The sequence below is a fragment of the Caretta caretta genome, chromosome 14 (genome assembly GCF_965140235.1).
Source record: "Caretta caretta isolate rCarCar2 chromosome 14, rCarCar1.hap1, whole genome shotgun sequence".
Classification (NCBI taxonomy): Eukaryota; Metazoa; Chordata; order Testudines; family Cheloniidae; genus Caretta; species Caretta caretta.
Genome location: NC_134219.1, coordinates 12,365,011 through 12,390,805, shown reverse-complemented (window position 1 = coordinate 12,390,805; position 25,795 = coordinate 12,365,011). Strand labels below are relative to the sequence as shown.

At 41.0% G+C, this 25,795-nt stretch overlaps 1 protein-coding gene across 3 annotated transcripts in view; it reads right to left on the bottom strand.

The window, feature by feature from the left end:
- The window catches only part of CA10 (carbonic anhydrase 10), a 328,547-nt gene that overhangs the window by 265,501 nt on the left and 37,251 nt on the right, over positions 1 to 25,795 (bottom strand). For all 3 annotated transcript variants that reach the window (XM_048818029.2, XM_048818030.2, XM_048818028.2), the window contains exon 3: positions 8,560 to 8,634. In XM_048818029.2, the coding sequence (XP_048673986.1) occupies positions 8,560 to 8,634 (75 nt within the window). The remainder of the gene's footprint in view (positions 1 to 8,559; positions 8,635 to 25,795) is intronic.

Sequence of the window (25,795 nt, the reverse complement as noted above, 5' to 3'; positions counted from 1 at the left end):
ATAGTAGGCAGCAGATTACTTTGGGTCAAAAGGTCAGGCTCATTATAAAAAATGTTCTCCTATTATTGAGTTATATTCCCATCTGTTTGTTAAATCACACATTTAGATTTATATTTTAAAGACATAAATATAGAAAACAACTTCAAATAGTCACATGTTCAAAATCCTTTATGTGGTGTGCTGAAAGCAATGGACAGAGTTAATATTAAAATATACTTCTCTCTGTATTGCAGTGTACTGTGGTTACCAGGTCTATCACCAGTTTGCTATGTGATGTTGGGTAAGTCACTTAACCTCTCTGTGCCTTAGGTATCCATCTCTGAAATGGGTATACCTCCCTCATAACAGTATTGTGGGGCTTAGACAGAAAAGGTCAAAACCTATAGTCCTTGCTATGTGAAAAATACCACCATCTGATTCAGAATTAGTTCACTGACCCGCATACAACTCAGTTTAGTTAGATGATGTATTAACCATGTATGTGGCCCGAAATGCATCCCATACAACAGCACTTTCTCATGCATGTACAAAAGTGAATTTAAAATGAGAAACAGGCCTTGAACAAACCCTCAGATCCAAACAGCTCCCAAATTTGGGAAAGTTTAGGTGTGAATCTGACGTTTGTAGGGGACCCTCATCTGTGTGCAGGTCGAATAAAATCTCTGTGTCTGGACATTTTATGAAAGGTTTGTTCCCAGTTCCCAATCTTGCAGGATCTTATCACTTGAGTCTCACAAAGGGCAATGGGATGGCTCACACAAAGAGGACTGCATTTTGGCATCCTTGATTAAGATCTGAATTTTTGGTTCGGCTTTCTAGGAAGATATAACACAGGTACCTTCATATCTAAACCTGTAACATGCCCCCTCACACCTAATTTCCATTCCCCTTCAAAAGTCTCCTGTTCCGTACTGCTCTGAAATAAGCAATTGTGCTCATAATTCTTTTGAAAATGGGTGGCTGATTTTTCACTTATTACAAGTGTGCAATTATCTCTGTGTGAATTATTTTCTTTTTAAAACAAATGAGCTTGGATTTCCTCCCCAGTCCTGTTTGTGTCTGAAGAATTAGTTACAAAAAACCCCACAAACTTTTGCTGTAAAATTCACTTCCTCCAAGCTGCCTTTAAGCGACAAGCAAAACTGAAAGATTATTTACACATATTACCCAAAGCACCGATCAATAAGTGAATGATTTCCAGAAATTGTACTGCATCACACAGTGTTCCATTACACCAGCTTCTAAAAAATAGGGCTATTAGTGTTCCACTAAAGAATTATATATATAAAGTAGCAGTCAGGATGATTAATTCTTCCAAACTTCTCAGTCTTGTTAATTCTCAAGAGCATGTGCAGATTATTTCAAACACCACTGTTGATCAGAGAGCACGTGTTTGTACTGACAACAAATGCATGAGAAAGTGCAACACTCTCCACTTCTTGAAGGCTTCAATTCAAGACTGGATGTCTTTCTGGCAGATATGCTATCGCCAAACACAAGCAGGCTCATCACATGACAAGTAGATGGAATTTTATGGCCTGCGTTATGCAGGTGGTCAAACTAGATGATCTAATGGTTGCTTCTGGCAATGAAATGCAGCCTTCAGAGAACAGGCCAGCACAAGGCATAAGCACCATGTTCACCCTTTCAGAAAGTGTGTGGGGTGTTCAATTAGTTCAATTAGCATTTTGGTTCAATTAGTGAAGACAAGACTTAAGTGTGACATGGGCCTCAAGTTAGACTTTGATACAGGGTTTCACACATCTCTATAAAGACATTCACTGGCAACTCAAGAATACCGTAAAATAAAGTTTCCAAAGGCGAAATCAGGAACTCTTGGACTGACTGTCTCAACGCAGAACACATGGATGTACCAGGAAGGCTGTAGGTCAGGCTTTGGAAACTTCGCCCAGGACTAACCATTTTTAATCTTCTCCTGGGAAATAGCTACCAACTTTGTGCTTATGCACCTCGTCCTCTCTGAGTATCTCAAAGTGCTTCACAAACATTAGTGATTTAAATCTCACCATTTCCACCGCGAGACAGGTAACCAATATCCCTTTCACAGATGGGAAGCTGAAGCATGAAGAAAACTTCTCCAAGAGAAACAGAGTAAGTCAGTGGCACAGTGAAGAGAAAGACCCAGACCTTCCGACTCCCTGTCTTGTGTTTTAACCACCAGATGTTTGCTCTATGCAGAAATGACTCAGGAATAAGGGTTGGTGAACATTCTATTTGCAGAAGAATATGCAAGGCTCAATTGTTGTGCAATACCAGAGTCCATAGCAGAGAACAGTCGGGAGTCCCAACGCTCCAATAAGGGCTCCAATGGGACACTATACCTCAGGCAAGCACAATGCCACCAAGAGCCAACAAGACACATGCCCAATGTTCCACATTTGGATTGGGTGTAGCTTTGCTGACTGGTGCAGAGAAGCAACAGGCCATCGTTCTACCACCTTTCGGGAATCTAGTACCAGTGCTGGCATTACCCTTGAGCAGTCCTCACTCCCTTCTATAGTAAAGCAAAGGTCAAAAGTAAGTTTGCTCAAGTTATTTCTACCATCAGTAATCAACATGAATGGATACCTTCTTTAGCTGGATACCTTCTGAAGCCTGTGTGAGGTTGTATACTGAATTAACATCCCAACCAATGGTGAACCAGTCTGGGTTTTATGCTTGCACCAGGAGACAGAGAGCCAAAAAAATAGCCTCTGATCTCTAGAAATAATTAATAAAGGGAAGTATCTGATACACACTTTCCCTCTTTGTGGACTATCCTTATCACATGTAACCTACAGATATCTGGTCGATATTTCTACTTAAGTTATTGCAGCTAGAAATTCCAATCAAGAATGATAGTCTGGTCTGATTGCTTCTTGGAGAAGTCTGAAAAAAGAACTGCAGTCTGCACTGCCTTCTGTGCTGTCTTGTAAATAAAGAAAATTAATTCTCCAATAATTCAATGAAGAACAAGGTATCTTGAAGTGGCTCAAAAAACCACTCTGACTCTACTGCATCCATCAACCCTATTACAAAGAAAAAGCCCCAGGGCCTTATTTCGCAGCCCTTGTACAACAAAAACTCCCACAGAATTCCCCCTACCCCCAATTTAGCATAATTCTCACAAAAGAGACCAGATATATTGGTTGCTATTAAAAAGTCAACACTTTATTAGTGACCATGAAGTGGAACCTAAGAAATGATGGTTGCTCCATATTGTAATTCCAGAGGAAAACAGTGGTGTTTCAGATCTCTCTGTACAGCCACTGGCTTTTTTAATGGCAGTCACTGCACCTGAATGAGGTGTTACATGTAGGAAATCCGTTCTTAGTAAAATCCAGAATACTCCCAAATCCAATTTTCAAATTAGGGGTAACACCCCAAAATTCCACTTTAAAGTTTCCCCACATGGCCAATTACAATCCCACCTGGCCTGTTTGCTGATGGTGAGCACTGTTTATTTGATGATGGTGCTACTGAGTAGTAAATGACCTGTAGCTCAAATTTGCAAAACTAACCATCAGAACAGCTCTATAAACAAACAGGCTTTCAGGTTTTCCCACTATCACCATCATATAAAGGAGATGTGTGAGCTCATAGTCCTAACCCAGTGTTCTATATAAATACTGTTTACAAACGAATATCAATTTATGAATGAAGCAACTAAAGTTGTAGACACAACTGTTGATATGTGTTGGCTCAAACAGATAGTGTTTTTAAATGAATGCACCATGGAGAAATCCACAATTTTTACACATCTCAACTCCAAACCAGAGAACGTATCCCCTGTCACCAGGACCAATTAGAAATGCCCAGATTTCTGTTTTGCTATTTTTCTTTAACATGAATTTATTCCTGAAAAAACAAAAAAATCAGATGATATAATTCTAGACTATGACTAAGCGTGTGCACTGGCAACAGGTATCTGCCCATAGTGTATTTGCTTTCACCGATATTTTGAAGAGCAGCTGCACTTTCATGAGCACAAGAACAGTTACTCTCATTCTCACCTCTACAGATGCCCCTTCTCTGAAAAGGTTGCTTGTTGACCAAATTTTCCTTTCAAATCAAGAGGGGGGGGAAAAAAGTGTCTCATTACCAAGTGATCTGAAGTGAAGTCTTCAAGACTCACACAAACAAATTAACTAGCTTTTCCTAAAGATGTCATTTGACACACACAGTATAATAGCAACAGACTTGGCGCAGTTTGGTGTTAAATGTAATGGCACACATTCATAAACCCGTGTTGCCCCCCAAACTGTAGTACAGTATAAGAAAGGAAAAGTGTAAGCAAAGCTCACTGGTAGGCAGTTATGTGGACTTTTCCCTATATACACACATACATATATATATATATATAGGTAACAGTGGTCCTGAACAGTGCGTTCAAGCAGAGTGTAACTCTAGAGAGGAAGCAAAGGAGAAACTGGCAACTGAAGGAGATATTTTTTTATGGATCTAGGTCCTTTAAAAAGGAAAAAAAAAACTGACAAACGTTCTGATTTATTTGAATGCATTACCCTCTTTTCCAGAAGGGACTAGATCCTGGATTCCCAAGCAAAGTCCATGTCCATCTGTCTTCTAGATATCTAATATATTTATATGACCCCCATTTCTGTATTATCTGAGTTCCTTATAGTCATAAGTGCATTTATCCTCACAACACCTCTGTGAGGTAGGAGTGCTATTCTCCCCATTGCACAGATGGAGAAGTTGAGGCGTGGAGAGATTAAGTGACTTGCCCTAGGTCACAGAGGAAGACTGTGGCAGAGCAGGGTCTTGAACCCAGGTCTCTCTTGTGCTAGACTAGTTCCCTAACCACTATGCAACATAACTCTGCAGAGAATCCTCCTACTGGAGGAACAGCACTAGTGCTATTAGTACAGCCCTCATAATCTAATAGAAGCTGCAACACAAGGCAGGGATTTTGGCAAGTGGATCATCACAATCACAACCCATAGTCACTGAAGCTGTGGCTCGTCCTTCCACAAACCCTTTCACACAGTGCTGTGAGAAAGCTGCAGTGGAGACCAAAGTGAGCAGAACCCATACACCACGCACATAGGGTAGCATAAAGGTTCTGCTGTGCTTAGGGCCTTCTGCAGCTGGAATGAAGGAGGTGGGGCAGGATTTGCTTCAAAGATATTCATTAGAGTTTCTGCTAAACCAAAATTGCTGGTGCTATTTTAGTGCTGTGGAACTAGTTCATAATGGCAGCAAAACCAAAACAAACTGTCCACATCAAACAATATTTATTATCATGTGTGTGTTTACAGAAAACTTATGTTACAAAGTTTTCTTTGCATTCCTGACTCTTTCCAGCATGTAACATCAATCAAAAATGCGTAACATGGATTATGATGCAAATACCCCAGGCATAAAGAAAAAATGTTTCCTCCCTTTTTCCATTCTTGCACCTTCTTTAAAGTTGAATGTACGTTCGTTCTTGAATTAAGTTAAATTTCAGAACATTTCTCGCTTTCTATTTTGTTTGCTTTATTTTAAATCCCAACAGATTTTTAGAAAGGGGTGGAGGAAAAAAGAGGCGCCTTCTGTGGGATGGTCTGTAACCCTCTGAAGCAACACCAAAAATGGACTATAAAATATGGTTCAATTTTAAGAAGTACTCACCAAAGATAAAACTGCGTAAGAGCTGGAGCACGAATGCGGACTATCTACTGCACTAAAACAGGGCCCTATTTTAACACATCTGAAACAGAATATCACACTGAAAGATTTATGACCAGAATATTCTAACTTGGGTGTTTCATGTTAGTCTCCTAAACGCACATTTAGGTCCCTAAACAGATATCAGAGGCAAAATTTTTCAGTGCTGAGCACGTCTGAAAATCAGGCCTCTAATTTCAATTCAGGCACCTAAATATGCGTTTAAAAAGCCCATCTTTAGACATCAACATTTGAAATCATGGACATAATTATTTGGAGCTCTCTGACTGATGTCCTCATTAGCTGGCTGATAATAAATACAGTATGTGACAAAGTATGATCCATGGTAACATTTTAAAGAGATACTAAGTCACAGAGCAGCCTAAATCCCCCATGTTCAAAAGCCATTTAGACACTTATGAGCCTCAATCCCACTGAAAATCCATGGGATTTAAGCTCTCGAGTCACTTGGAAAAATGGAACTTGGACACATTTGAAATTTTGATTTTTTCTGGAACCCCCAATAAGATTTTGCAGCGTTGAGGTGTCAAGTTTCAGGAAGAAACCTGGCAGTCTTTCCATAACCAGTGCACTTAAGTGATCTGTGCTGCTTTACTTTCCCGTGTGCTATTTCAATGAGCCATTAAACGTAACAGTTCATATTTGTCTCTCTAGGCCACATTTATTTTTTCTGATGACACATTCTTGGTTAAGTTCAATATTCAACATTTTTTGAATATTTAGGGGATTTGTTAAATAGGCCAAGACCTCCAGACGGAGGTCTCTCTCCATGCTGTTCTGGCAGCTCTTACCTCTTTATGTCTCCAGCTATGACCATCTCCTCCTGATTCGGCTCTGGGTATTTGGAAGGCTCTCTGGATTAGATATTTTGAGCTCTTAAAGACTGAAACCTCACCAGTATGTAACAGCATTATTTGGCTTCAGAACAAACTGGTTTCTTTACATGAATTAGTTTATTAGCAATTAAACTATTTCAACTCAGAGAAGCTAAACTGGAATGCTTAGAAAGTACAGAATGGCAGAGTCTCATTCTTAATAATTTCCACATACGTATTGGGAAGAGAACCATCCTACAATCTATTATGGACCTGGTAGGCAATCTGCATTGTAGGGAACGCCAAGTTGACATTCCCTGCTGAATACAGGTTGTTATAACTTCCAAGTTGTTTTCCACTCCTGACCTTAGCATCTGAGTATGCATAACAATATAGTTCAAGGTACTTGACAGTCCAGAAAAAACTTCCAAGAACTCCGAGAAGTTGCTTTACACCACATCAGTATATAATTAGGTTTAAAGTCCGCAGATGCTGCTCTTTGTGTGGTGCATGGATTTCATAACCAGAAATCCCTGGTTTAATAGGTTTGGTTTCATTTATACTATCACTTATATCAAGATAACTTAGCACCCTTGGGATGTTATTTCTAATCTGATCCTCAAACCATAGCTGTTGCCATAACAATGGAGAAATCTGATGCCTGATCAAGAAGAAAAAAAGAAAAAAAACCCACCTTGCACTACGTGAGATTTTCTAGCTCTCTGAGAAAAAGCTGTAGGTGGAAGTTTTGATACTATGATGGTGTCATAAAACTCTGTCCCTGCTGTGACCTGATTCCATCAGAAAAATGTGGGCAGACATATATTTCAATCATATTAAAAAAAAAAAAAACAGACAGACAGACCGACACTTAAAATAAATAAGTAACAATAATGGTAACAGCTCGCATTTTAGCCACCTACCTCATACCTTCATCCACAGTGATAGCAGGAGATTAAAGAACTGAACCATAATGAACACCCCTACTCCATGAACCATTTATCTTACCCTACTATTAAGTCTCCAGTCCTGCTGAATTAACAATTACAGAAGCAGCACATATATCAGACTGTTCCATCAGTAGCATCATTAGTTAAGTGCCAGTCATTACAAGGAGTTTTAGCTGTTTCGAGGTAAACATTTCCCGAGGTTGTTGCATCAAATACAGGTTAAAATGGTCACACTTGCTAACAGAGATAAATCCTGCAATTTTCACTCTTCCCACCCAGTTATCATGCACACGTCAACCACTGAACAGCCCACAACATGTCATTTGTATTTCTACATATATAACAAAGTTAGGAGAAAGAAAAATTCTCATCTTTAAGCTTAAACTACTTACAGTATCTTACCACTGGGGCCTCCACTGAAGCCTTATCCCATTATTCTGACTACACTGCACCTTTGTGTTTCTGGGTTACTTTTATGTTTTGCTTATACCTGGACTCAGCTGGTTTGAATTTTACTTTTGTCTATATTCCCAAGGTGCTACTTGCTTATATCCATCTAGCCTGTTCTACACTCACATTGATTGTTTAATAACTAATGTAATCACTTGGCAGAACTGCCTTACTCCAGTAAGGGCTGCAGCTCCACATTCCTTTTCCACATTGTTCTTTTTTTACTGAAATAAACGACACTTGCATAATAAAATACTGGACGCTTACATGTTAGGGTGATGTTTTCCTCACTTTGCCTTTGTTAGTTTATTATTAGGTGTGTAGAAATTGCTTTGCCTAACAGAGTCTTGTATCCATAAGCTAAATTCAACCAATTTACAGTCAGACTTACCAGTCCCCTCTTTTCTTCACAAGTAACTGAATGTGAAGTTTTGGAACAGTAACATGAGAACAGACACCAGCAAAAGATAACAATGGCATCAGTAACTGTGCATCTTCTGCTGAAAAAGAGAGCAATGTTCTTCAGCAGATGCACCAATAAAACCTTTACATCATTCACTCTAATGCGTTGGTGTGTACAGATGTATTTGTCCACAGTGCAATGTAAAAACAAAACCATATATTAAAAGCTAGGACTGTAAAACTGCACTTACCTGGAACAAAGCTTCCCTGGACCACCTCTTTATAGGCCCACCAGCCCTCATGGATTTTTGGTGAATTCTGTTGAGCTGGAAGGAAACAACCAAAGAAACCATAAAACATTAAGAAAACCTCAATGCTACAAGGTTTCAGAGTAGCAGCCGTGTTAGTCTGTATTTGCAAAAAGAAAAGGAGTACTTGTGGCACCTTAGAGACCAACCAATTAAATAAATTAGTTAGTCTCTAAGGTGCCACAAGTACTCCTTTTCTTTTTTCAATAATACAAGCAATTTCAAAACTCTAAAAAACAACAAATCTATCATGACCTAAGACGTCACAGCAGTCATTACGCTGCATACGATGGACACTCAGAACTTCCTGGCAGCAATGGAGCTGAAACTCCGATTGTCCTGTGCAGATCCCTACTGCCTCAGCTAACAGAGGACCTCTGTTAGCAATATTGAGTCTGTCAGACACAACTGAGCAGTTCTGAATCCACATCCACCAGAGAACATTGGCGTGACTGAATTTTATATATACACACACATCCACACTACTGTATTTAGTTCATTACAATATTACATCTTAAAGAATTTGAAAGTACTTTACACACGTGTATTGCTTCATACAGAACCACCAAAATTCAGCCTCTTCTGGGCTGGAGGGAAGCAACGTGTGGACGGGAACGGAACACTGCATTGCACAATGGACAACTATGGGTCAAGAAAAATTATTAAAGAATGGCCCATTTTCTCTGTATAGCTATGTCTGTTATGTTCAGAATCTTCCAGGACTTTTCAGTTAATCATTCTGAGAAGCATTATACCATTTGAAACACAGTTTTCACATGTTCATAGCACCAAAAAGTAATTCGTATCAAACATCCAGTTTTAATTTAAAACGATGGGATGGCAGCAAACGTCATGTTTGTTCCATTATTTTGCAAGGTGGAGGGGCCAGTTGGGGGCAGGGAGGGGAGATTAGCTAAACGGAAAGAAAAGGGAAGAAGGGTAAGAAGAACAGGGCAGAGGAAGAGCGGCAGGTGTGAAGTGATACTGAAGTGAAAAGACTGAGGTGAGGGAGAGGAAGAGGGAAGGTTGGAGCAAACGATCAATCAGCACAGGGCAGAGGAAGTCAGAGAACATTTTACTGTTTTGACTGGAATGTCCTGAGGGCCCAAGGTACCGTCTTTAGCTGCTTGTGGGGCCTACTGGCTCACGCCTCTGCCTGGCTTCTGTTTGCTGTGGTCCACAAAGCCACATGGGGGGGGGAGGGGGATGAGGGAAGGCAGCAGCTGGGTCATTGTACTGCCAGAGTGTGCATGAGGGGTCTCCCCTACACAGTTCTGGGTGCTGGGGGGGAGGGGTGGCCCCAGCTGTGCCCAACTTTACACCGCTCTCAACCCTGGCCCAGTGCAGCCGTCCCGTCTTTGGCTGCTTCTGGTCCTATAGGCTGTCACACACAAGTATAATGATGCACCCCATCACTGGCTCTTATCACACGTACAAATGAAAATACAGTTCAAAACATATTAATCAGTCTAGAATAGCTAGAAATGTACAGACCCCCTCCACCCAGATAATTAACCACACCAAGTCATAAGCATGATCATTTTTTTTAAAGTGTCCCACCCTCTCTTCCTAACATAGGCCCCAACCCTGCCAACACTTACATCTATACTTGACTCAAGCATATGGAGTAGACCCACCAAAGCCAATAGGACTACTTATGTGAATAAAATTAAGCACATGCATAACTTTGGCAGGACTGGGCCTAAATCTCCTCCATCGAATTAGTAAAGGAGCATCGTTCATCATCTGCAGTCATTGGATATTTCAGTCCATGTATATTTGTCCAAGTTGCTTCAGCTTTGTTAGCGGTGGTTGCAAGAGATTCCTACGCATTGCCCCTCCTTTTTGGGGGGTGGGAGGGAATGTAATAGATGCAAAGATCCTTGTCACAGTTTGCTTCAGATTCTGTCGAACATGAGGCGGGGACAACAGATTCCATAAATCCTTATCTACGGAAGCTGTCTCTGAAGAACTAGTTCAAAGCTCTTTATCAGGTAGAGACAAAGTCTGCAACAGATCCAGTATCACTGGGAGGATGGCTTTGTGCCAAAGGAGGCGAGGGAGGAGTCGTACAGTAAGAGCAATATCCTACGAGCTCTTCAATACTATGCACTCTATCAGCATGCACAAATGCACTCCAGTTTTCTTATTTGTACTAGCCCCCACCCTTTGTTTTTAATTTGCTTTAATGCTTGATAGTACTTACCCTATTTATCAAAATTTGAGAACAAATACTACCCAGATAGCAACAGTTTTTAACCAATGTGATTCTTTAGCTGGAACCAATTTTAACATACAAGATTTAGTTAAACTAGTAAGAGCTACATGAGGAAAAGACAAATAACTTTTGGTTTGATTGTCCTGGGCCTTCATCTGTGAGGTGAGGAGCAGCCCCGTCTCTCGTTGAATTCAATCAAGGTACTGCCGTCATAGGGATGTCTACATACCCACAACACCATGGTATCTGATAGCATCACAAACATTAATTACAGCACAGGAGTTTCATTATTCCTATTACTTAGACTGTAAGCACTTTGGGGGCACAGACTGTCTTTTTGCTATGCATTTGTACAGCGCCTAGCATAATGCAGCCCTGATCTACGACTAGAGCCCTTAGACAACAACAATATTAATTTTATACATAGTTAAACCAAAAGACAGAGCTATAATGGCCAAAGTTTTCAAACCTGGATGCAAAAGGTTATGCTCCTAAATAAAACTGGTTTGATTTTCAAAAATGCTGAACACTTGCCGATCCCATGGAGTTCGGTGGGATTTATGCATGTTCGGCACTTCTGAAAATCAGGCCACTTCTAATTAGCTGTCTAAAGTATGCATTTAGGAGCTGAAATTGAGGCACCCATGTGTGAAAACTCTGGCGTTAGTGACTGGTCTTAAGTCACAGAGGAAATGAGTGGCAAAGCCAGGAACTGAAACCTCCTGAGTCCTAGGTCAGTGTCTTATCCACAAGACCATTACTCCTCTTAGCAAGCAAATTAGAATTGCACTGAAGTTTATCACCATAGTGTGAACTCTGTCAACTAAAAAAGAAAATGTTCAAACTGCATGGACAGGTACAAAAAACAAACCTGTATTTCATTTCAATAGGTATTCCAAAAGATGAAGCCTAACACTTAAATGTTCCTGACCTCAAGTATTTTCATAGACTCAGAGTATTATGGAAACCTCAGCTATTCAGTGTACCACTAGCTTATATTTTGCTGTAGATAGTTTATTCTGAAGCCCTTGCACTATGAGTGACAACTTCTGAAAGCAAACACGCAGTCACAAAGAAATGCTGGAGTTAGCAGCTTTCTGTTATAATTTCATCTTGAGTTCAGATATTTTATACACTCAAGACTCAATCACCCCTGAGAAAATTCCAAGAATCTAATGACAGTACATTTGTTGATTAAAAATTACAAAGAGGTCATAACAATCTGACTAAAAAGTATAGAACATGAGGATCGTTACACACTGTTCGGTCAGTCATAAGCGGTATTTATTTGGTTTCTCTTGACAATTTGAGTGACTGACTGCAAACAGCAGAAACAAGAGTAAAACCAAACTCAGTTAATGATATGGACAAAGACAGAAATCTTCTGGTTATGAGAAACCAAACCACAGCCATCATAGCATCGGAACTGTGTGGGTACCCAGGGTTCTTGCAGTATTGGGGCTGTGTCAGTACGACAGGAAACATTTAACTGGAATTGCTGTTCCACTGTGCACTCTTTACATTTTATAGATCATCATCATTCAACATTGCTATTGGAGTCTAGAAACCTCAAACCAGGTGGGGCTTCATTGTGTTAGGCACTGTATAAACATATAGACAAAGACAGTACAACAATTGTTAGCTCACTGGGGCAGACACTATCTGGATATCAAGTATTCAGATCATAAACATTATCCCCGATCCTGCAGTCTGATCTGTACAGGAGGACCCCATGCCTGTGTATTCCAGAAGATCTGGAGTGGCGGTCCATACGGGCAGAGGGTTCCGACCTACGTATATCAGATTGCAGGACAGATGCCTCAGTAGGGTCAAGCTATGTCACTATTTGGATGAAGACCTCCATAAATTCACAGCAGCTACAAGAAGCTAGAGACACCGTCCATCAGAAGATGTTCTTGCCTCCAACTCAGCACAGAACAGTTCTCCCCACCGGTGCTAAGAGGTTCTGAGAGCTGCTGTTGGTAATGCCTTTCAGAGAAGATCTAATACCACGCTATTGACCATTATTAAAAATTCCATGATGCTTCACAAGAGTAGAGGGAGTTCCAAACCAAATCTAGGAATTATTCCGCCTATTTAAAATCCCACTGCAGTTTAAAATTACGCTGAAGCGTCACCATAGCATTGTTATACACAGCTGAACAGTTTCCCATAGGAGGTTGCATTTCAGTAATGGATGAAGTAATATATACACAGACACACCTTATAAAGATCTTGGGGATGAAGGGCACTATATAAATGCAAATTTTTTATTATAACCAATATAGGTACACAGAGCAGAGAAACCACCAATCTTACCCATTTTATAGCCAACCCTAAAGTTGTATGCAGTGATCCATTTCAGACCATCCAGAAGGGGGGGAAAAAAGAATAATTGTTTAATAGAATCATCAATACCATAAAACTAATGTACCAAAACCACACTGATTCTGTTGTGACGTTCCCTCCCTTCCATTTAATAAAGCTAATACCAGAAAAGGTAAGATATTTGCCCTCCTTTTAAACTTTTCTGCATTAGCATGGAAAGCCATCATTCTCAGCTGTGTGAAATGAACAAGAAAACTAGGTTATCAAGGCTTTGTACTAAATAACTGGATGTCTGTGCAGCTGTTTCAGCTACAGCAGAAGGGCATGACCTGGCATCACTCTGTGCATTCCACAGATATCAGATCTTTATCAGTTCAGCACACATGAAAATTACACGTATAAAAAGTAATTTAGGAAGCAAGTATGTTGAGATACCGTATCACAGACATTTAAAACATCCGAGATAAGGCAAGAGCATTGCTGGGGCCATTGTATTATGGAAGTCTGTAGCCACCAAGGAAATCAAGAGGAAGGCAGTGGTGCTGCTGTCAGAGGGGAGCTAGAGAGACAATCCCCAGCGCCATGTTCTTCCTAGAACCCTGAAACCTCAACATTTAATACCAGTTCAGGCAAAACATCATTCAAAAATTATGCAGAGTCACTGAACATGACTTTGCACTCCGCAGCACAGCTAAAGTAAGCCCTGGTGCCAGAGACCTGTTTTGACAGATCCTACAGGGACTTGCAATGGAATGGAAAAAAACAGACTCGTGAAGCCTTCATTTCAGAGTGAAGGAGAAAAAAATAAAAGAAGAGTGAGAGTGTTCCAAAACCCTTCCCTCCTAACCCAACATGCCAATTAGCATGAAGCAAAAGGTCTTATTTGATAAGCAAGGAATCTGTTCTTTATTTTTGAAACTTAATCACACCCAAAACTGGATTAGTAATGCAACTGTGCCGTAAACACAGCATTGTAAAATAAAGATGAACAGGCATATGGACACTCCAAGCTGGGAATCCTATCTGTGATACTTACACCTGATGCACATCCAGTATGTGGTCTCTATGCTACCTATAGTCATGCCCATCTGACATGATGGCCTTGCGCCGCTCAGAAACAGATTTGACTTTATAGTTTAGGGATTACTGCCAAGGAATGAGGCTTTTTACATCTGTAGCATACATGATGCTGCAAATAGCATAATTCCCTCAGTGTGCCTCATTTAATCCACTCGAAAGAAAAATGGAAATGTATGACCCCCCCATACTTTATCACAACTCCTACACTGCTGTGTCACATAAATGAGACCCCTGGGTTTATTTATTTAGGTATTTCTAGTTTTCCATTGCCATGGTAATTAAGACACTTCATTTCATACACTGCTTAAATGCACATGATCATGTCTCGCCCGAGTGGCTGGCCCTTATAAATGATAAAGGACTGCTACTTACTTAAAATTAAACGAGTCACTCCTTTAAAGCTCAGATTTTGCCACTGATGGTCCCAGATTCCATCCCCCACTTGCATTCAGTGTTTTGCACTATTTAATTTATTGAAAGACTCTATACAATTACATAAATTTTTATATATATATATATATATACACACACACACACTCATGCACCGCACATACATCCTGCATACATACACAATATGTGGAAACATCCAAAACTGCACAGTTCAAAGGAATCAATCCACACATTCAAATTATGGGTACATGAAATTAACATACAAGTCCAAGATGGGTTTAAGAATAAAGGAAGGAGATGAAAAGATGAGACTGTCTGGAATGACAAAGCTTGGCACAATTCTGGCCACTAGTTTATATTTCTGCCATATCTATATTTCCAGGAATTCCTCCATCCACCTTAATTGTTAATTATTAGTCAGTCTTACTTTGGTCAAAACATCAATCAACTTTCCAACCCCTCAAAAAAAAAAAGCCATCTTAACAGCAGGGAATATGGATGTGACCAACGTAGCAATGTCGTCTTCACCCAAAATATTCCTTGTGCAATCCATTTCTCGTACTTACATAATAAACGCTCCGTTTTATTAAGTTATATAGAAGTACTAAAATTATGGACCGAGTTACTCCCCTTTCCCAACATTAGTTCATTACACTGAGTTCTTCAAGCCATATAGACCCTATCATTCGACCACTCCATAGCATGTGCCCAATTTAAGAATTAGATGAGGTCATGTTTGAGTTGTCTGCTTGAAGCCCAGTGCATTTGATGTAGCATATTGAGTTAGTTGAAGCCATGTCATAAGGTGTTTGTAGAATTCCTCCTCAGTGCTCACTGATGAAAGCCATATTTAAATTTATTTCCCAACTAAATTTCAGATTACTGTAATTAATGGTGGTGTCGGTTTTATCCGTTGTAGGATTGTATCACACACTTCTGAGAATAGCTGCTGCTTTGTGGCATTACCTACACTATAAATATGATGGAGGAGAAAAAGTTTAGAAGGAGATGATGTATTTGTGAGGAAAATTAAGAATCCACAAGTTTTCATTTCTGATGAGTCATCAGATTAGATCTGTGAGCAGATTTCAAAATACCTAAATCAGTATATTGTACAGAACCTTTAGACTTCCCCCCCATCCTAGGAAGCATCACAGAATCTGTGGGTCCACCATAAAAGCTACCTGCAATTAGGAGAGACCGTCTGCCCCTAGGAACAGATAACACACAGAAGTATTTTCCCAAGAGCGCTGCTAGCATCCTTACTGTCGTCTGTAAATGCCATTTGCAGACGCAATCCAAAGTGCTACATTCCTGTTTCCCTTTAAGGGTGACAGAATGTTGCAATGATCTCCATTTGCCACAAAGCTCCCTCTCTTTCTCAGTGTTGACATCAGTGGTCTCTGAATGTAAGTACCTGTGTTGGTATACTGCCATTACATCAGACCTCTTTCAACATAGCAGTGTAGAAGAAGTAGGCTATTTATACAGAAGAGATAGGACATACCTGTGGCTTTTATTCATTAGACTACTGCAGATGCATCTCATTTTGGAGTAAAAAGGTATGTTGCATGGGCAACCCCACACCAGTTACTTCTCCACCCAAACATTCCCTAAGGAACAGTCCAAAGCAGAGGGGAAGGAAGGTAGGTAGTGGAACACCCGTAAGGGGACGCATCTCAAAGAGCCGCAGCTACCACAGAAAGCGAAAAGTAACCTCTTCCTCTTCTTCTTCTTCAAGTCGTGTCCCTGTGGTATTCCCTTTAGGTGACTTCCAAGCAGTACCCAAGCAGGAGGGAGCTTCAGAATAGAGTCCAGAACTGAATACTACAGAACCAAGTGCTCCATCAGGTCTGACAGCATGAATCAGGGCAGAACGTTTCAAAAACGTGGTGAAACCCATGTAGCAGCCCTATATATTTCAGACGCTGGTACATTCTTCAGTAACGCCACAGATGTAGCCTGTGATCTGGTTGAATGTACTATCACCCTTGGGGGCGGGGGAGAATGAATGTCTGCAGCATTATAACAACTGATAATACATCCAGATATTCATCTTGATAGTTTCTGAGTAGAAATGAAGGAAATGAAGAGCCTAGACGACTTCTTAAATGGCTTGGCCCTATCTAAGTAGAAGGCCAACAACATTCTAACACACACAGTATGTAAACAGGATTCCTGTAGAGAACTATGTGGTTTTAGAAAAAACATTGATAGATGATGGGACTGATTGAGGTGGAACTCCAGAAGAACCTTAGGTAAGAATTTAGGGTGTGGATGTAAAGAGCCATTTTCTTTAAAGAACACCATAAAATGGGGGGGAATCTGCCTTCAAGGCTTCAATCTCCCTGACCCTATGGGCCAATGTCGTAGCTACTAAAAAGGCTGTCTTCATAGATAAACCAATGGGAACCTGTTCCCGGTTTCATCTGAGTGGAGATCTCATAAGGTAACTGAGTATCAGGTTGAGGTCCCAGGTCGGAGATGGGTTTCCGAACTGTGGATAGAGATTCCCCAAATCTTTAAAAAACCTAGATGATACCAGGTGATCAAATATGGAGAATCCTTCTACTGGAATATAAAAGGCTGCTACTGCAGCCAAACAGACTTTACTTGAACTAACTGATAACCCTGATTTCTTTAGGTCCAACAGATAATCCAGAATGACAAAGTGGCACTGACTCAAGCACGAGGCAGTGACCACCACCACGAAAGGAAGAATCTCTTCCATTTTTGCAGGTAAGTAGTGCGGGTTGATCCCTTACTATTCAGTAACACCTTTTGTACTTCTGTGGAGCAGGAAGATTCTAACCCTGTGAACCAAAGAGGAACCATGCCCTGAGGCGGAGAACTACTAGGTTGGGATGAAGCACATGACCCGCATTCTATGTCAGAAGATGAGGAATGGTGGGGTGTTTGGACGATGGTTAGACAGAGAGGTGAAGTAGGTAAGAGTACCAAGTTTGTCTCACCCAAGTCAGAACTATAAGGAAAAGATCGGACAGGCCAGAGCCAGAGTTATCACCCTTAGCAGCAGCAGTGTTAGAGGAGACACACAGAACAGACTCTTCTTCCAAGATTGATTTTCTCTCTTCTACCTCCTTTCTCCAGTGAAGGAATTATAGCTGCCAGAGTTAGCATCCTGAACTTTTGAGATTTTACAAACTTGCTTAGAACTCTTAGATCCAAGATCAGACTCCAACCTCCATCTTCCTTTGAGACACGGAAATACTTTGAGTAAAATCCCTTGCCCTTGTGAGGAGGAGCAACTGGCTCTAAAGCTTTTAACTGAATGAGAGTTCACTTCTTAATAAAAGCATGAGAGAGATCCCTGAAGAGGGATAGGGGAAGGGAGTGGAAGGGAGAGAGTGACATAAAATGGATGCCATAGCCCAATGTCGTCATCTCCATGACCCACTTGTCTGTAGCACTCCATCTTTGAGAATGTTGGAAATAGGCAAGGCGGCTTTCCAAGGAGGATAGGAGAGCTAATGGAAACAGCTGTAAATCCAGAGATGTGGCAGAATTCAAACCCTGGACCAACCCATCACAACTGTTGCTTTGAAGGTGGCTGGGTGATCATGGAGGATGGTTGGACAACCTTCTTTCTCTGAAATCTATGTCTCTTTCTGGGAAGGTTCAGTGGATCTATGGAATCCAGAAAACTGAGCAGGATGAAATCTCTGGGCAGTCTGTGACGCACTAAACCTTTTCTCATTTGTAGGTGTGCATATGCCCCGAGACCATAAAGTAGCCCTAGAGTCCTTTAGAGTGTGCAAAGATTCATCCCATGGTTTCCGAGAACAGTAAACGACTATTCAAGGGAAGGTCCTCCATGGCATACTGTACTTCTCTCCGAAATCCCAAAAGTTGTTGCCATGATGCCCTGCATGTAACCACTGCCGGACAAATGAACCAGTCAGTAGTGTCTGCTGCATTTAAGGATGCTTGAAGAGCAGTTCTGGCCATCAGTTGGCCCCATGATTTGATGAAATGGAATTGCTCCCTATGCTCTTGTGGTAGATGTTCAACCAAAGCTGTGAACCTGTTATAATTTGTAAAATTAGATTTTCCCATGACCACCTGATATGGCCATAATCATACTTTATTTTACACAGGGGCTGTGAGGCTAGTCTTTGGAGCCTTATTCTTATTTACACTCATGTCCCTTTACACCACCCAGGCAGAATGCAAGCGGTCTTTAAAATGAGTGTCAATTACACCTGCGTCTGATTTCAGGTTGCTTTACACTGCCAGTGTGTGTTAAATGGGCCTTAGTGTAAATGAAAATCATGCCCATTAATGCTAATAAAGAGTTGGAGATCCTCAGAGGGAAAGTTCTCTAGAAGTGTACAGCACTGCCTTCTTATTACTAGAAATTGCACACATGTACTTTTTTTGGTCTGGTTGGTCACAACTGGTAATAAGCACTTTACTCATGTTTAAAAGATACGGTATGTGCCACATCACGTAAATTCTGTGTTAGTACTATTAACAACAAATAAAGCCAAAATTCTTAAATCAAGCTTTTAGCTGGAGAAAGCTGAAAATGCTTTGGACTCAATTCTCCGAGTACTGAAGCATACCGATGAAGTAAAGGACGGATTGCATGGCGGGGTGCACTATTTTATGTCACTGCACCCAATTTAACAAGGAATCTTGCATACCATTAGTAAGTCCATGTATAAAACATCAAACATTGCCGTAAAGCCACTTTCCTTTTAACGAGGTTCACAAATACATGTGACGGCACAGAAAACAGCAGTTCTCTCCACTCCAAATAATAGTATTTGGGTAACATGGTGATGATATAAAAGTGTTTTTGTAAAGGTCACTTGCAGATATTTTTTAAATTTTAGCCAAGTACTTTAACCAGCTTCAACCTAGGCTTCAGAGCCTGAGCTTCAGCCCAAGCCTGAACGTCTATACAGCCATTTTTAGCGCCATAGCATGAGTCACGTGAGCCTGACTCGGTAGATTCAGGCTCTGAGATTCACTTCCACAGGTTTCTGTGGGACACATAGCTGTACCCCTCCTATCTGTGGTAGCAGTACCTGAATACATCGCTACAATAGCCCACCCTGTGTTGTGTAAGGAGGGGTAATGCCTAACGAATGAGCATTTATTCAATCCTGCCTAGAGTTAATGTCTGAAAAGCTTTGTAACATGATGCTATAAAAGGAAGCTAGGCATGTTTTGGTATCAACTACGCAACAGGCCTGACCTTACAGGGTGCTGAGCGCCCTCAATTCTCATTCATTTCAATGAGGCCTGGGAGCACTCAGCACTTCAAAGAAATGGCCTCAATATCCTTGAGCCTTCATAGTTCAATAAATTATTAATGCTAATTAATAGGACTTCCTTTACAAGGAAACAATTTTAAATTCCTGCCTGAGAGGGCACATGAGCTATTGACATCTTGTCAGAGTTCCGCTCTGCTTTAGTTCTTTCCTTGACAGAGAATATCTTTTTCAGCGGGAAAATTATCAACAGCCTATTGCAGCCTTCCATACAAGCAGAAGCGTGCCTCATCTTTTTCAATCTCGTCAACCACAGTGAATGCAGATGGTTTCTTCAGCTGTCCTATAATCTTGTACATAGAATCCATGCATCCATCGCTACTTGGGTAAATTTAGGGGAAAAAAAAACGTTTTAGGATTAATATCAATACTATGGCATCAAAATTAGGCACCCAATCCTATGAAGAGCTGAGTGCCTCACAAAAGGTACCAAGGGCCCTCAAAACCCACAGAAGGTCAATAGCACGTCCACCCATCTCCATGTGGACCACCTTAGCTCATAAGTAGAGCCCCGCACGGATATAAAATTTGTATCCACATCTGATCCACAATCTGCAGATGTGGTCCGTGGATGCAGATATCCGCAGATTTGCAAGGCTCTAGATATAAAATTTGGGTCCGCATCCATTCATGGTCCACAAATATACTCTTTGGATATAAAGCAGATATCCGCAGATTTGCAGGGCTTTACTCATAAGCAAGCATTCTTAAGAACTACTTATGTGCTGACTCTACAGAAAAGACCTACCTAGCACTGTAAAAATAATATTTAGGTAATGTTACTAGAAACACTTTTAAATAGTAATAGTAGCAGCATACCTGATACACGAACTACTGACAACTTTAAAGAGCAGAGGGCAATTATTGTCTATGTTTTACTAACTGTGACTAATGCAAAAAGATGCGCTGTCTCAGAATAGGAAAAGTCATCTACTATATGCCAACAAAACCATATAACAACAAAAATCCCATCAAAGGTAGAGCAGAGATGGAAAAAGTACTTTGATCATACTGAATTAGTTAGATAGGCCTTGATTTTTAGTCATAATACAGCTGACACTCATGGCACCAATCCAAATCATCTCACAGTCCAACAGACTGCCTAAATCCTCCAGCACTTAAACCTTATGTCCTGGCTTTTTTTAAGAACAAAAAATAAAAAAAATGTTATTCTGACCAAGTAATACCAGCCTTGCTAACTTCATAAAGGAACCTAATTTCAGCAAAGAAGCCAAGATATGGAATTAGTTCAGGTGCTGGTGTAGAGACAGAAAATTAGAACCATCAAAATTTGTGAAGAGAATGTCATCAACATAGCTGCAGTAGCTCTTTGTCCTCCCTTATTGTAGTTTCTTAGTGTTAATCACTCCCTTGTTGAAAGGGCTGCTGGACGTGACTTCAATACACTGGAAAAACTAGCGTAATCGGACTGTCTGTGGAGTGAAGTACTACTCTGTGTGAGTAAGGGTATCAACCATATGGTCCTTTCAAAGAGCCTATCCAGGAAACCAGCACCACTGTTACTAGAAACACCTTTAATACTAAGGATAGAGCTCAAGTGGGCCAAAATAACATTTCTAATGTTGTGATGACCTTTCAAAAGCCAAGATGTTGGTCCTGGATTCTCACTAAGACTGAGGGACCTTTATACCATTCTGGTAGTGTGAAGGGGCCTTAAAGTGGAAATAAATTATAGTTACTCAATTTAAGGCCCCCTTTACATTGCCTGTGTGGTATAAAGGTCCCTCAACGTAAATGAGAATGAGGCCCATTGGGTTTTAGCACTACAGGATTTAAGTGCGATAAATGGACCATGGAACTATGTGGTTGGTGGCCTGGCTAACAATTCTTCTAGGACTCAAACTGAAGGCCCATGTGGCCAATTTGGTGCTATCAAAATCACACTCGTTTCCTTTGCTCCAAACATTTCAAGAATTTAGGAGAACAGAGGTATATTATTGAGGGTGGGGAAGAAGAGTGAACAGAGTACATTGTGCTCGGACTATCTCCGATTTGCAAACGGTCCCCATGGAGATCACAGCCAGCTGAGGCAGGTTAGAACAACCCTCCAGAGTAAATGACTCCCAGACAGCCCTGAGCAGAAGCGGAAACCAGCAAAGATTCTGGCCCTGGGTCTCCAAAATGAGTTAGGGTTGCAAAGCAGTAACAATGTACTTACAAGTCACAGCACTAAGTCCAAGTAGTAGGAAGCAAATAGTTAAGGACACCATAAAACTTACACAGACCACATGAAAAATATGAACACATTCTGCTTCATTAGCAGTTTACACACACTTTTCATCAATGTAATTTATCTGTAAGCGGGGATAAAAAGAGCAGGGCAGTGGAGAATCAAGGCAAATATTCCCATCAAGGGCTTGATTCTGTTCCCATTCTAGTTGATAGAAAAACTCCCACTGACTTGAATAATGCAAGATCGAGTCCCAAGTACTAAACAATGCATTTCACCACTATATAAATGACCGTAAATCATAGTGGAGCTGGGGGGAGAAATATGGAGGGGATGATGGCCCATCTCTCTTCAGAAAAGGCAGATCTAAAGCTAATGAGGAAGGATGACACTCAGGAAAGGAGACAGCTGGGGAAGACAGGAGCAGCAGAAAGAGGGAAAATAGTTCTGTCTAGATCAGCCACCATTTGCCTGCCTGTCAGATGAAAAAACATGAAACATCTGATCTGAGATAGAATTTCTTTTGCCTCCAGGTCAGTCACATTAGCAGCTGTAGGATGGATTGTCAGTTCAGGAGATGCTGATGTAAAAGATGCTCTTCTAAATGAGTCTAAGCCAGCCAAACTGTTCTTCGTTCTAAATAGAAAGGAAGGTCTAGTGGATAGGGAGCTAAATTGCAACTCAAGAGACTTGGATTCAAATTTCCTAGTCAGCCACAGCCTTCCTGTATTAAATTAAAGTGACTCGCCCAGTTTATGCTGTTCCTCAATTCCCCATCTGTAAAATGGGGATAATATTTATCTGTCTCACAGGTGTATTGAGGATAAAATTCATTAATTATTAGTGTGTAGATACTGTGATGATGAGGGCCATATAGATACCATAAAAGAGAAATTAATGCTGTTCTGTTTTGTTTTTTAAAGGGGGAGCACTCCCTAAAAGTTCTCCTGATCTGGGAGAGCTCTTGATTTATCTCATTTGTCTCAAAAAGACGGGGAGTAGCAGTCCTCTGCTTTCATGGTTCCTGTGCAGTTGGCGAAGGGATAAAACACTCCCCCCTCCTTCCCGCAGTTCTGTTGAATATCCCTCAGAGATTATTTCAATCATCCATCTGTCCATAGTTGCGTTTATCCACTGGGCTTGAACAATGGATACCCTTCCCCCTATCTGGACCAGTTCCTGAGATGGCAATGTTATTCTGGTGCTCTGCAGCTATTCTGCTATTTGAGGGGCACTTTCCATGCACCCCAAAATTTTAAAAAAATCATCCCCTACTGATGGGTCAACAGCATCCTTGGCTAAAACTGACACAGTTCTGACTACCTTGGGAGATTGCATACGAGAGCAGCTTATTCTTCTGAACCTTATTCTATTTCTTGGCTTGCCTGTTTCCCTGCAGCATTTGCAAAGGTGTGCCCATTCTCCTCTCATACAGCCCCTTCTGCAGCCATTATTCAAGGCAATGACAGGCTCCTTTTCAATCTCTCTCTCTCTCTCTTTTTTTTTTTTTAAAAAACAAGCTGGAGAGTATTTACCATTTGCTGCATTGGCTCTGACTGTTCCAATTTGCTGTTCTAGAATCTTAATCGCATTCTTAATAATTGGTCCAAAATTTCCCAGTGGAAAAAGCCTAACCTGGATATTCTTCCCCAATTGTTCAGAGCTCTCTCTTTGAGAGATGAGCTGCTGGACACAGGTCAATTCTTTACGTTGCCTTTTTTTTTTAAAAAAAGAATATTTTATTATTTTGTGCTGCTTAGATTTTTTTTTTTTTGAGTGGGCTCCAGGGAGCTAGATGAAGAAATATGCCTCTGCAAAGATTTTCCCTCCTTTTATGTATGTGGTCCCAGTGCTCCATTTATATCAAAATCCACTGAAGTTTTGGGACAGCTAGATCGCTCTCACATCGGAGGCTGCAGCTGTTGTGGGGAGATGAAGGGAAGAAAAGAACTGCCGTTAGTGAGGGTAAAACTGACTCTGGAACGGAAACTGCAATTGCAGAATTTAAATGTGTATTATATATTATTTCCATGTTCCAGATTTGCTCTTAACTGCTAGGTAATACCTATCGCAAAGACCTATGGTACTTTTCAATCCCCTTTGAAAACTGGACATGGATTATAAATAGAACAGGGCATATTGCACTTGTTATTGAAGGTGACAGCTTGCTGTGCTTCACCTCCAGCTTTTATTCGTGCTTGCTTCTATGCCATGGCAGAAGCCTTGTTACAATGTTCCATTACAGGGAGCCTGGCCTTAGACATCGCTGCTCCCCGGATGTCTCATTTTGCAGTATTTATGCTTACCTGCCTCTACATCTCCCTGTTTGCAAATAAAGTATTCCTCCCCTTTGCTATAGGGATGGCAGCAGAGCATGTCAAGTAAAACATCCTCTTGAATTTATGCCTGTTTTCTTCGCTCTTTCAGCCATTTTTGATGCTGCCAATCAAGAAGCCAAGCATACTGGAGCAGACACTGAGGGAAATTTGAAAAGCTGTTAAAGCACTTCCCCCCCAAAGCCAAATAAATGATAGTACTTACAACCGATAGACTGTACTTACACACTGAAGCCACAGACAGTGACTTCAAGCGGAAATTATCTCCACAGAACATCAGGAGCTCTGAAAGCCCCGCCTATTGCACACTCCATGGGAGAAGAACTTTGACTGCCAAGGAACGGACGGGTTCTTTCCATAGGCTTAGTCCGTGACGGACAGATCTTAAGACTGTCGTAGTACCAGCTATTGTGTGCACTGCTGAATGTGACCCCAATACAGAAAACGCTGTCCATCCAAAATAATACTTATTGCCTATGTATTTAGATTTATACAAATGCTAACAAACAGCACCTCTATCCATGCACTCTAAAGCCCTCTCAACTTGGCCATTCAACAAAATTACTACCCAAACACAAATGAAATGTAGCAAAACTATGCTATATAAACTACTGCCAGTAAAACAGACAACTCACATGCTTAAATCCCCTTCATGTAATTCCCAACCCCGCCCGCCCCCTTTTCAAATGCCTGAGGTTAAAAAAAGGATCCTCAAATCTGGGCCAACTCAGAGCAGCTTTGTTCTCTCCTTCTCAACCACGGTCATCACTACATTCAGCATCCTTGCCACTGGGTTCTTTCAAAGAACTATTGGGAAGATCATTGGCAGCATCAGTCCTTGGCCGCTGTGTAGGAATTCCTAAATGCTATGACAGGCACACCCCACATGCACTAGTGCACAAACAAATGCCCTGTTGAACTGTCCATTTGTACTGGGATTTGCTGATGGCAACAAGGATAGACAATGAAGCCTATAGAAACAGGAAACTGCTATTCCATGAACATGATGGTTGTATGGGATGTACAGATGATTTTCACAACAGTGGTGTCAAGAACCGTAACAAGATCCTTATGTCCTACAACTGCCCCTCTTCCCTACCCCTTCAGCATTTACCTGACTCACAGCCAAAACCTATAGTCTCTACTTCATGTGCTCAGAGAGGGTCTCAGAGCAGAGACTGTGAAAAGCGGTTTTAATATCTTCCCCCCACCACGCCTCCATCTTTTTCTCTAAGCAGGCTACAGGTGTCACAGGGGAGGATTAATACAGATTTTTCAATGACCTTGGGGAGTGAAGGGAAGCACTCATATCTAAAAGGGGAGGTCAGCTGGGATG